The following is a 13,881-nucleotide window of genomic DNA, read 5'->3' on the forward strand; positions in this document are numbered from 1 at the left end:
AAATATTAAAATAGAAATACAAAATGCACATACTAACACATACACATTGGACATAGTAAATGAATGAAAATAACTGATGTTTGGACTGTTTACTGACCTTTTATGTTTTGTGGTTTGCTGAATCAGTGTGGATTATATACAGTAAATTGTCAAAATGTAAAGTATACTCATCTGACAAGACTAAATTCTAACATATAATGTCTGCCAGATAACTACCCGGGACAGCAGCAACCACTGTACTTTCTTTTACATTTCTAAGCACAAACACTTAATATCCAGATTATAAATAAATAATAAACCCTAAATAATAATGCAAAACTCTTATGTTAATATTATATTATGTATGATTCAAGCTCAAATGAACCATCAGTGGTAAAAAAAAAAAAATACAAAAACTTGTATGAAAAAGTGAGGCCTATCAGTGTGATGTGCACTGGAGGAAAAACTAAAAAATGTATAAAATAAGCACCCATTTTTGAAGTATAAATTGCACCAAAGAAATGAAAACCAATCATAAGTTTGATGTTTTTAATCTTGAAGAGTCAAACTTAAAATTATAAAAAAAAAACATATGGGCAATAAATTTATACAACTTTATATCTCTGTGAAGCTGCTTTGAGACAATGTCCATTGTTTAAAACGCTGTACAAATAAAACTGAAATGAATTGATTACATGCTTTTCGTTTACCATACATAGTGTTTGTCGACATGGTATGAAACAGTGAAATACTAACTTAAATATGAACCACAAAATAGGGTTTTTCTGCCTATAACATACTTCAGCACCATTATTTCAATAATACACAAATAAACATCACCAATAAAAGATTATTTTATTAACTCAGTAAACTTGCTAAAGCTTTTTTCTACAAAGATTACTAGTGATTTCTATTTTTTTTAATGCAAATGCACTGATCCAAAACAATTGCAAAAAGAAAAGTTTTTCTCATGACAATGCTGCTTATAAGATGTACCCTCTGAGATTGCAAAAAAATGTCCACAACAATAAAAAAATATATATTGTATATATGTATTTGCTTTTACTTATATTATTTATCTTTTCTTTTTTTTTTTCTTTCAAATCAGGCCAAGAAAAAAAAGTAAGTAGTTATGAAAGTTCCACATTCATAACTTTTTTATGAAAAGTACATTGGAATCAGATCATTCTGTAGACAATTACATCAGCTTATTAAAATATAGCATCATATGTACAACAGAATTAGATTTCGATAAAGTCGATAAAATCAACGTCAATTAAAGTATATGTATTTCACAATAAATAAAGAAATTTGTTCATGTGCACGTGAAGGCTTTAAAATTTAAACTAGGGTGACAAAAATTGTATTTACATACACAAGTAAAATATTTACACATCTTTATAAATGAATGACATACGTGCACAAGACTCACATCTTAATCACATGGATCACTATACAAAATAACACACAAATAACCTGCAGTGAAAAACAAACAACACTGAAAAACCGAAGCTAAAACAGTACACTATATGGACAGTAGTTTGTGGTCAGCTGATCATCAAACCCACATGTAGGTCTTCCCAGAGTGATGCCACAACGTTGGAAGTGTACAAAAGGATGCCTTTTGTAAAAGCAAGATCTATGCAGACCGTCACATTCTTTTTGGCCTCACCCTTATCCAAATCAACTTGATAAGGGCCATGCTTAAGTCCCCAGCAGTGGTAGGTTACTGGTCCTGGAATTTTAACTAAGTTGAAGTCCAACACCATAACCACTAAGCCACCACTTCCAATGGTTTCCCAAGACTGGAGTAGAAGAATTTGAGAGTCCTGCACAGAGACATGACCTCAACCCCACTACCTTTAAGATAATCTGGAACACAGACTGAACTCCAGACATCCTCAACCAATATCAGTGTTACTTGTGACTGAGTGAGCAAATCCCCACAACCTTGCCCCAAAATCTAGTGCAAGGTCTTCCCAGAAGAGTGAATGTTAGGAAAAAGGGGACTAAATCTGTGGTGGGATGTTCATTAAGCATAAAACAGTAATATGGCCATATAGTGCACAGAATACCATATAATCTGTAATGAACTAGTAACTACAACTAGTAACATTCAAAACATCAAACTCCACATACACAAAATTTACAATAGTCTTTTAGATACAATATTACATTTACCAATAATACAGTCTTGTCTTACATACACACATAACACATACACATTCATTCTCTTCTTTTCTCTTTCAAGTGCAGACACGCCCCACTTTACGAACATTTATTCTACAACCTTTCGCAGATACGAACAAACCTGTCCTCAGTGAAATTTGTTCAAATTCAAAAAAAGAGCCGCCGCTAGCAAGTTGTCGCCCATAACGAGTCTACATGATGCGCACTGGACTTGGGCGAATTGATTTTTTTAAGTGATTCTTTCATATAAATTTTAATTGTTTTTTTATTACTTAATACAAAACCTTTACAGTATTTCAATTATTTCGATTTGTTTAAGTATATTTTATTTTTGTTTATTTGATTTCATGCTATGAACGGTCGTTCGGAACGTAACTCTTTCGTAAGGTGGGGAACGTCTATACAATGAGAGGTTAATGATTTTTGAGGTTGCTTTGTTTCCCTATGTGTCCTAGAAGCCTGCACTGGATGAGCCTGGACGAGCCTGCTTCAGGTATCGCATCTAAAAAGTGATTCCATGTCTTTGGACTCAACAACAATCTCAACAAAAATCCATTCATTTAGCTTGTTACAGCTTGTTACTACAGCAGCATTAGACTGTAGTCAGTCTTAGCATAGAGGTTAAATTTCATCATCAAGACTGACAGCTTGCCTCTGAAACAAAAAATGAAAATATTACACTTATGACAAAAAAAGATGCTAGATAAATCACAATAAAAAGATTTTGTAAAGCCTTACAGGTAGGTAGGAGTAACCATCAGAGCTGTAGTTCTGGCAGATGTGAACTTTATCCTCTGTGGTCTTCTGGTAGACTGGATTTTCAAAATGAATAGTGTTGGTGTTTTTCAACTTCCAGTTCCTCCACAGCAGCATGCCACCAAATACCAGAAGACATAATGCCACTATAGAATGACAAATATATCTAATATTAAATCATGCGAGAAACATAGAATACAGTCTATTCACAATTTTCTGAGTTTTTTTGTCATTACTGACCCAAGGGCAATGTGATGTAAAGAGCAAAGAATGTGGAAGTTTCTTTTTGAACTGCAGCACCAGCATTGGGGCTATCTATAAAAAGTAAACATGAGAGAATTTCACCCATGAAATGATGCAAAATATAAATAAAATGTTTAAAAAAAAAACTAATTTATTACTAAAGGTGCTCTTACTTGTCTGGTTGGTCACTTCATAATGAGTGGTGACTGTGGGGATTTTGGCTCTGGAAGCTTCTGTAGGTTGTGTCCTCTTCACAGTGGTGGTGATTGGATCTGAGGTTTTGGTGGTTCTTAGGGCAGATGTTTTGGGTATAGTTTGTGGGGTTAAACGAAGGTGAGCTGTAGTAGGAACTTTGGCCGAGACTGATGGTGCTGTTGTTTGAACAACAACAGCTGTCCAATAAAAAGATCTGAGTCATGACATGAACTACACTGAACGAACATTAAAAGAACTCAAATGATTGACCTCATTATTGAATGATGAACGAATCTTACCAGGAACACATTTTTTCATATCTTTGTCCAGCATCATGTTGTCAGGACAAGCACATGTGTACTTCGGTGAGAAGATGCTGACCTGTGGTGCAGCCAAGCACAGAAACTCACAGCCACCATTGTTGATCTTACACCAATTCATAGCTGGAAAAACACCACATTATTCAATATAAATGCTGAGAAAAAACACACAAAAACAGATTTTCTGCTACTATGTACTGCACTGAAATCCTGCACTGGATGATTCAGAGATTTAGGGTTTGGTCATGTTTTAATGAGCTGACGCACCACTGGGCTGCTTCAGGTCGTGGAAGAGCACAATGTCCTCTGGAGATGTGAGGTGTTCTGCCACTTCTGTGATGTCGCCCCCTGTCACACGGTTAGCACTCAGGATAGCATTGTTTTTAACATCAGTCCAGAATACTTGCTCCTGCAGACAGCAAATAAGGTTCATTTCTTATTAACTAATTATAATATATATACTGTCTATATGCAACATAAAGATATAGATATAACAATATATAGTATCTCCATTTTAAAATAAAAACATATATAATGTACAAGTGTGTTTTTTTAAACCACTAGGACACAATAAAAAAAAAACCCAAAAAATTAAGATTATACCAACAGGATATTTTGTTTAATAGATTTAAGCATTTGGGGGCACTTAGTAAAAAAATGCTGAGTTGATTTTTTCTTTTTAGAAATTTTCTATCTTTATTTCATTCACTAATTTATTGAGCAATTAAGTCATTTTTGTCATTGTTTTTGTTATTCTTTAGGCTGCTCCCATTAGGGGTCGCCACAGCGGATCATCTGTCCCCTCTGTCCTTTACATCTGCCTCTTTCAAACCAACTACCTGCATGTCTTCCCTCACCACATCCATAAACCTCCTCCTTGTCCTTTCTCTTTTCCTTTTTCCTGGTGGTCCCATTCTCAGCATTTTCTTACTGATATACCCCATGTCCCTCCTCTGCACATGTCCAAACTATCTCAATCTCACCTCTCTCACTTTGTCTCCAAAATGTCCTACATGCACTGTCCCTCTAATAAATTTGTTTCTAATCCTGTCCGTCCTCGTCACTCCTAACGAACATCTCAACATCTTCAGCTCTGCTACCTCCAGCTCCGCCTCCTGTCTTTTACTCAATGTCACTGTCTCTAAACCATACAACATCGCAGGTCTCACCACAGTCCTATAAACTTTCCCTTTCACGCTTGCAGATACTCTTCTAACACAAATCACTCTTGCCACTCTTCTCCACCCACTCCACCCTGCCTGCACTCTTTTCTTCACTTCTCTCTATTACTTTGCACTGTTGACCCCAGGTACCTAAACCCATCCACCGTCTCCACCTCTTCTCCATGCAACGGCACCACTCCACTGCCCTCCCTCTCATTCACACACATGTACTCTCTCCTACTCCTACTAACTTTCTCTCCAGCAGGTACCTCCAGCTCTCCAGGCTCTTCTCAACCTGCTCTCTACTCTCACCACAAATCACAATAACATCCGCAAACATCATAGTCCACAGAGACTCCTATCTGACCTCGCATGCCTTTTCCTTGGCTTTCGCCACATCCCTGTTTACCTGTTGCCGCATTTCTCTGTACTTCTGCCTACTTTTCTCATAACTCTGTTGATCCTAATTCTGTTTTGCCAACCTCTTTCTCCTTATGCTCTCCTGCACTTCCTCATTCCACCATCACGTCTTCCTTTCTATTTCCAGATGTCACACCAAGTACCTTTCTAGTTGTCTCTCTTCTCACTTCTGCTGTACTTGCCCAATCCTCCAGCCCCTGTCTGACCTCTTCCCTGAATCTCAAACTACAGTCTTCCTCCATTAGTTTCCACCATCTTATTTTTCTTTCAGTCCTCACGCTCCTCCTCTTCTTCACCTCCAAAACCATTCTACAGACCACCATCCAATGCTGTCTAGCTACACTGCCCCCTGCCAACACCTTACAGTCTCCAATCTCCTTCAGGTTGCATCTTCTACATAGAACATAGTCCACCTGTGTGCACCTTCTCCCTCTCTTATACGTCACCCTATGCTGCTCCTTCTTCTTAAAATAAATATTTACCACTGCAGTTTCCTTCATTTTAGCAAAATCTACCACCATCTGCCCTTCCACACTCCCTAAGACCATACCCTAGGTACACTCACTCCAGAGTTTTTCATTGTTAATTTTGTTTAATTTTTAAATTAATATTCAGCAACTTAGTATACTGAAGGCAAGTAACAGATGATGGGAATGTGACTGGCTTCAAAATCACTTTATTTCATATTGAGAAATTTACATTTCATATTTACATTTTACTTTCAACAGAGCATAAATAAAAAAATTATCTCTGTAATATAATAAGTATTTAGAAGTATTTAAACATGATTAAAATCGTCTAAAACTCAATCAAACTAAATATTCTTAAACTAGATCTTCGGAAACACAAACCTACCTCAAACACTGTGACACTTAGTGGATGTGCCAGCCTGCCGTGGTCTATAATTAATGTACGACGACCACCTCCCTGTGCATCAATGCTTTCAAGGGTATGCAGTTTAGAATCCACCCAGTACAGATGCTGGTTCAACAAATCTGAACACAGGAGAAGGAAAAAAATTAGGCCAAACCACATTCATTGAAAACAACCATTGCCATTGTGGCAGGGTATACCCGGACTCTCTGAGGATAATGGTCCTACCAAGAGTTATCCCATTGGGCCAGATGATGTTTTCAGACACCAAAGTGCTGCGATCAACTCCATTTAGGCCACCTCTCTCAATTTTAGCAGGTGTACCCCAGTCAGTCCAGTACACAAAACTAGGATGAATAACAAACGTATGCATACAGGATTAGAAAAATCCAGCATATTTGTAAAGTGAAACATGCACTTTAAGCTTCAAGTTTGTGACTTACTTCTTAATTGGGTCAACCACAATAGCCCTTGGCTTGGTCAGGTCTTTTCTAAAGAGGGTCTTGCGCTTCATTCCGTCTCCTGTGGCTACAGAGATGGCGCCACGTACACTGTCTGTCCAGTAGATATTGCCATGGATCCAGTCCACTGCAATCCCTTCAGCAGCACCCAAATCTGAGTCAATCACAATGCTATGCTGAGAAGAGTCTAATGCTGCATCCATGGGAGCTCTACAAAATACAGAGCAGTTAACACATAATGGGGCAAATCTTGCTTCAAAGCAAATCAAATGTTGCTTTGTCTCTTTTTAACTCCACCACACCTGATGTATTAAAAACAATTACTATAAGGTTCATATGCAGTATTTGACTTATGATTCATTACCATACATTCAATGGCAAAAGATAACCCAACATATTGTTTTGAGAAAAAGAAAAACAAACAAGATATCAGGCTTTGCCATTACTCCTTGGAGTCTGAAAAAGACAGCATGTGATCAAATTTAAATGAAAATAGTGACCAATCTGTCTTGTAGACAAAAATATCAGAAAGTATTGATCATTAATATTACGTTTGAGAAAATACGCAAAATGAGATGATACAAAGAAGGTTGATGCCAATTGGTGGATATATAAATCATTAGATAAAATTGTTATTATTTTAAAAAGAGAAAATGCAAACATTTAAATGTTAATGTTAATTAAACTATTTTCCCCGGTATACTGTATACATATCACATACACTATTAGAAATCATCTGCAAAACCCACTTTATAGCCAAACAATTATCGGCCTTCAGTCAATTTTTCTTCAAATTTGTCTTTGTCCAGTCATTATGGGAGTACAGACTTTTGCACTCACTTTTTCTTTTAAAAAAAAAAGTCATTTGTCCTACTGCATGATCCAATAAAGGTTTAGAATTTTTGTGAAGGAACCCCCCTAATCAATAATATAGGTCATTACCTATAAATTTTCTTGAGGGACAGATCAGACCAGAAGATCTCCTTGTTGGCGATGTTCATGTCCAGTGCAACTATGTTTTTCTGATGAGAGACGACTTGTGTGTATTCGCTCTTATCCAGAGTCATCTTCCTCACCTCATGGCGGTTAGTAAAGTACAGATAGGCTACAGTTCCTAAACAAGATGGAGAAGGCCAGCTTAAAACCAGACTTTTTTAAACAATAACCAGGCTAAAATGAGGGATACACAACAGCACCGAGATTGAGCACATACCAATAGCTTTGCAGGCTTTGGTCGCTGGATCAATTTGGTAACCTTCAAAACACTCACACTTGTAGCTGCCCACCTGATTCACACAGACTTGACTACATGTGTCCCCACCGGCACACTCATCAATATCTGTGTGATGAAAATATGGGATAAAGGTTAAAGCCTGAAATTCACATGCTCGTGATTTGAACACAGCTATTCCCAGTTCTTCACTGCCTTACCTTCACAGCGTTTTTTGCCTATCAATCGGAATCCACTAGGGCACAAGCACTCGTAGCCGATCTTTAGGTCATTACAGATATGAGAGCAGCCACCGTTGTTGTACAGACACTCATTAGAATCTGTTGGGATGAAAAAAATTGTTACCAAAAGTCATTTTACAACTTTTTCAGTTCTAGATTTATTTTTATTACTCACCACACTCACGCAGCGGCTCATCGGACCAATCCCTACAATCACGCTGCTTGTCGCAAACTCTGTCCATGCTGATGCATTCACCGCTGCGACACTGAAACTTGGATGGTGCTTCACAATGGGTTGCTGAGAAAAGTCATGATGCATCCATCTAAACATGCTGTACTCATATTGCAGTTATAGCTTTGAAGCGTTTTCTTATAATAGTAAAGATTTACCATTGACACATCCCAGCTCATCACTCATATCCTGACAATCATACACCTGGTTACACTGGCGGCTCCCATGGATACATGATCCATCGCCACAACGGAACTCATCTGGTCGGCATGTGGGTACGACTGTTCAAATACAAAACACTGAAGTTACTGCACTTTAGAAGTTATTCATATAGTTTTCCTACTATTTGGCAGAACAGGAAAAACTGTTGACTTACCACAATCTTTCTCATCTGATCCATCCAGGCAGTCAGAGTCTCCATCACATCTCCAGATGTTTGGAATACATTGCTCACTGTCACAGTGGAACTCCATATTGGAGCAAGGCTTTCTGGGAGATGGAGAAGGTCGGTGGCCGCAGTTCTGAGGCCACTCGTCTGAGCCATCGGAACAATCAGTATCTCCATCACAGGTCCAGAGGCGTGGCAGGCACAACGAGTTGTTGCAGCGAAAATCAATCGATCTGCAGGTGGTGGGCTGACACTGTGCTTCATCACTGCCATCGTCACAGTCAAGATCCTCATCACAGACAAAAGACTGAGACACACACTGACCATTGCTGCAGCGGAATTCACCATTCACACACTGTTTAAGACCTGTAAAAGACGTCAGGAACAGATGATGTTTTAGATGAATTTTGTCTATTACAAAATCACTATTATAGTTTAAAATAAAACATCACTCACTGCAGCCAGCTTCATCAGCTCCATTTTCACAGTCTGCCTTGCCATCACATTTCCAGCTGTTAGGCACACACTGGTTTAGCCTACCACCACAGTGGAACTCGCTGGGTTTGCATGTTTTTGTCACTGAAAGCAATTAACAAAATGTAAGATTACTGTAAACACAAATGTCTGTTGGATCCAACACACCCTGAACTTTGTTGCTCTGACAATCCATGACAAATTCATGAGTATCTGCATGTTAATGAGATACTCACTGCAGGAAGCAGGGAGCTCATCAGTGCCATCACCGCAATCATCTGTACCATCACATATCCATCTCATTGTAACACACTTTCCATTTCCACACGGGAAATTCCTGGAGCCGCAGGAACTGACCTCTGTAAAACAGGATGATTAATACTGTTTATTAATATAGATTTAATGTATGTTTTTATTTCTTTCTCAATAGATATCATCACAAAGCAGATTTAGAGAAATCTTGATCTCTAATGATTAAGCCAGAAGTAAAAAAGAAGTGCCAGTAGTGCTACTAAAAATCACACAAACAATTATAAACTATAATGTTGTGATTTATGTTTAGTTTTTATGTTTACAGCAGCATTTCTTAGGTCTACAGTTTCCAGGTTTGATTTCGACCAAAGCAAGAATGTGAACACCAGGTTTTTGGAACCTTTAGGATATCTGTATGGGAGTGTCTGCAATAACAGAAAGCAACTGACCAAAAGTGCAAGAATCGCATTTTGTATAACAGATTTTTAAAAGCGATACCTTGACGCAGCTCCTTATATCTTTGTGAAATTTATTCTACAAACATTGCCAAAAGTCAGAAAAAAACAGATTTTAGCTGATTTTACTACACATCTGGGAAGTCTGAGAGAAAAAGAAAAAACCAAGAAACAAGCACACAAAAAACTTCAGAATGTTTTTGTGCCAACAGCCATCAGATTGTAATCTTACTGTCACAAGCAACCGTTTGTGCCTTTTCAAAACCAGTATTGCATGATTATGACACACCTATTCTATTTCATACTTGTCTGTGTAACTTCTGTGATCAAACAAGTTGTCACTTTGACAAGATTTAGAATAAACAGCTAAACTAGTTGAACTAGCTTATATAGAGCTAGTTTGACATGTTTGTTATATTCTGTTTCCGTGAAGCTCCTGGAATAGGTTTTGAATTACTAAGCAAAATGATCGCACAGCTATTACTGTCATTACAGTAGAAAATCATACAGCAGGGTCTTTATTTTGTATTTACTGTCTGTAAATGGATAGAATTAGGTTATTAATTTAGAACTAAAGCAAATAAATATTTATTATGCCTGAGAGCCATTTTCACAAACTTGTTTTTTTGTATTTTTGCACTCTGTATGGGAAAAGCAGATGATTTCTCGAAGGAAAGCTCCTATCGTGTATGATGGTAAGCTCTTCTTGGGCAATAGGAATCGTTTAAACCATAGCCGACAAAAATATGAAGCTGAATGGCATTGTCTGCCATTACTCTCAGATCTATGCTAATTATCTCAGTCTGCATGTTCAGTCAATAAAGACAACCTGACATTTCTTTCCAACCTCCAATTTTTAACTAGGCTTGGTTAATTATGTACGGTCCTGCATCCAATAGGCTCTCAATGGACATGTCATTTTGGGGATTTCCTTCTAGTGCCACATTTGTCAGCATGGTCACCTGTTTATGACATGATCCGAAGGGGAGGGACATAATGGATCATGCCACTGTTGGCCAACTGGGTTAAGTGTACTTAAAAGTATGTCATGGATACAGATAAAAAAAAAAAGAAAGAGCCATGTGTGATTTATGCTGCCTGTGTAAAAACATTAGGCAAAGAATCTCAATAAGCCTCACTATGTAAATAATCAATGGCAAACTAATTTGATTGTTAATACCAAAAGCAAACCAATCTGATCATTAATTCCTCTAACATATTACACACCAAGACTGAAGGGGCTCAGAGGATTCTGCATGTAGCTAGGCAATTCTTGTTGTCTTGCAAAAATGAATCCCATGTATTTAATTCCAAAACAGGAGAAAGCTTCCCATCTGCCACGCTGCTCAAGTAGAGATTTTCTGTCAACACATTTTCTGTGATGATTTATTAAATGGCTGCTATTCTTAAACACCACTACATTAAATAAAATGCTATGGTTGAGAGCCACAGTCAGTCTGACATCATTAATTCAAATAGAAAAACAATGTTCCTTTTAACGTTTATTTTCTTTGATTGCTTCATCTGTTCCAGAGTCCATAGTTCAGAGGCATGTCTACATTCTAAGGGAGAAATGCGGTGGTCTTACAATTTTGTGGGAATATTTATAATACTACTAACAAAGAATGCTCATGAACGATACCAGTGTCCATTAATTACAATCACAACGGATTTATTCAAATCAAAATAGTATTTAATGCCTATTAGTATTATAGCAAGAAATAGAGAAATATCAATTGTAATTAGTAAAAAATGAGGTATACATTCCATCACTTTTACAAGGAAAAGGGGGTCCACAAGGAAAAAGAGGTCTGTGTTTTACATTAAAACCCAAATCAACATTGTAAGGATGCAAAGTATACTGTTCTGCAACATGTGGAGCAGTACAGTAGAAGCAAAGCAATGATCATCTCAACTATTCAGATTCTGAGAACATACAGGAAAAAGGCCTCTCTATAGTGAACCATAAATCTGGGGGAAAAAAGTAGGCCAGCCATTACACATTCCTAAAAAGTTCCTGGCCTTCTCCATGCAATTCCCGAAACATAGTGAAGAGGGGGTTCCAGGAAATGTGGTAGGGGGCTCGGATACTAGAGTGCTGCTCTTTAGGCACAGCCCAGATACACAGAACTTCAGCTCCTGGAACTGAACAAAGGGACGTGGGATCTGAGTTGAATGTGTGGGCAGAGATTTTTTATTTATTTAAATTTTATAAAGGCTTCATTCTGTTCACAATGATGAGGATTTTCAGCTATGCCTGTTTGTTTTTTTTACTATCTACCATATGCGGTTTTCCACAGAATAACTGTTTACACAATAGACACATAACCGGTCACAGTTATTATATTGTAAGCTTCATAAGAAAAAGAGGAAGAATTGCGCATGCGCGTTGTGTGTGTAGAGTGTCTCCAGAGTGACTAAACCTGTTATACAAGAAATAAACTTGGATATGATATTTCTCCAAGGATGACTGCCACATAGTGCTGTGTTTATCCTTTATTATTTATCCTGCCTTTACAAAAAATAATAAAATACTATAATTTCAAACAATATTCAAATAACTGAATGATCTGTAGTTTAGTTTAACATTTCTGCGGAGTTTATTGGGAATTATAAACTATAAATATACATCAAACCAACAATAATCTAATGGTCTTACCTGTGTAAACTGGGCGCGTTAAATACACCACGAAGAACAAAAAGAAAACCTTTTCCATAGTTTTCTAACAAAATATCAGCAGAGGCTCCACGTTGCTCCACGTTATGTTTACAAAAATTACAAAAAGTTTGTTTTTGTCGGCCAATGTTCTGTTTTTTATTTTTATTATTATTATTTAATGACAGAATAAAATGCACTTTCACTCGCCGGTGCCGGTAGTAGATTTTATTTTATTGTGAAATCAGTTACATTTGAATGGGGTTGTAGAATGGGCGTGGTTTAAGCACGGTGGGCGGGGTTTGGTGGTGTGATTTTTGAGGTACACTATGTTCATTCGGAGGAGGCGTGTCCTGAGAGGCCACCCCAACTGTGTAGACCCACCCAGTCTAGCATAGTAGACAGATATTAGTGAAGAATTAGATGAAATACTATTTAATATAAAATATAACATAAGTTAACATATGTTAACATCTGCAATTTAAACATCAGGAAGGGAACCCGTATACCACATTTTCATACAATTTTCATATTCTCTTTCAGTATGTTTTACATAATTTTGCTATTCGACTTATAAACACAGAGAAAAGACACTCAGTGACATCAGTGACCTTGACTATGGTGTGTGCGAATCGAATGAGCAAAGGTAACTGGAAATGCTAAGTCAAACATACACCAAAAAGACACCATAATCCCATATTGCATCATGATACCTATTGCAGTTGTCTTTTTTTGGGGGGGAGATCAGAAGATTAGCAGAAAAGTGGTTACAAAACAACCAGTGTACACATGAGCTAGAACAGAAAAGAACAGAACAAATGAACACTTTCCCTGTAACACAGAAAAGGAATGCTGGAAATGACTTGGTGTCTTATCATTCCACAGAGTTGACCGGTTTATTGTTCTTGGCTTAAAAAGAGAAGGAAAATGTTGCAACCTGCCTTCCTGTCGTAAAATAATAATAATAACAACAATAATGATGATGATGATAATAAAAAAGTAAGTAAAATCAGTAAACCAAAAAGGGACTTTAAAAAGCCACTTAGGTGTGAGGATTTAACATCTGTACTCATGGAGGAGAAAATGTATCATGTGAATATAAACTACTTGCACACACTGTTCATTCAGTATCTTCTGTATTTGTTTCATATTATTAATTGGTCTTTCAGTACAATGTTTTTAAAATGACAGTAAAAGAAAGTAACATTAAAACAGACACACATGCGCACACACACACACACACACACACACACACACACACACACCACAACTACCTCAAACCAAGGAAATAATATAAATCCATAAAGATGAAACCCTCTGTGATTTTGATAAAGATTAAACTGTTACCTTCCAATAACAGAAGCAAGTACAG

At 37.2% G+C, this 13,881-nt stretch overlaps 1 protein-coding gene across 1 annotated transcript; it reads right to left on the minus strand.

Moving 5' to 3' along the window:
- Positions 1 to 809: 809 nt before the first annotated feature.
- Positions 810 to 12,737, minus strand: ldlra (low density lipoprotein receptor a). Its single transcript, XM_046865719.1, has 18 exons — positions 12,513 to 12,737; positions 9,383 to 9,505; positions 9,129 to 9,251; positions 8,661 to 9,038; positions 8,443 to 8,565; positions 8,228 to 8,350; positions 8,032 to 8,151; positions 7,814 to 7,939; positions 7,543 to 7,714; positions 6,583 to 6,810; positions 6,368 to 6,486; positions 6,122 to 6,261; positions 3,951 to 4,092; positions 3,663 to 3,806; positions 3,342 to 3,560; positions 3,166 to 3,240; positions 2,908 to 3,071; positions 810 to 2,823 (listed from the first exon to the last, which is right to left on the minus strand). The coding sequence occupies exons 1-18, from the start codon at positions 12,568 to 12,570 to the stop codon at positions 2,791 to 2,793; spliced, it is 2,610 nt and encodes an 869-aa protein (XP_046721675.1). The 5' UTR covers positions 12,571 to 12,737; the 3' UTR covers positions 810 to 2,790.
- Positions 12,738 to 13,881: the final 1,144 nt, after the last annotated feature.

The sequence above is a fragment of the Silurus meridionalis genome, chromosome 14 (genome assembly GCF_014805685.1).
Source record: "Silurus meridionalis isolate SWU-2019-XX chromosome 14, ASM1480568v1, whole genome shotgun sequence".
NCBI lineage: Eukaryota > Metazoa > Chordata > Actinopteri > Siluriformes > Siluridae > Silurus > Silurus meridionalis.

Excerpts from the sequence above, each read along its gene's own strand:
- ldlra (XM_046865719.1), bottom strand. The coding sequence starts at position 12,570 with ATGGAAAAGGTTTTCTTTTTGTTCTTCGTGGTGTATTTAACGCGCCCA. Across the intron at positions 9,039-9,128 it reads AGCTGATGAAGCTGGCTGCA|GTCTTAAACAGTGTGTGAAT; the intron begins GTGAGTGATGTT and ends CGTCTTTTACAG. Across the intron at positions 6,811-7,542 it reads TCCCTCAAGAAAATTTATAG|AGCTCCCATGGATGCAGCAT; the intron begins GTAATGACCTAT and ends TGTATTTTGTAG.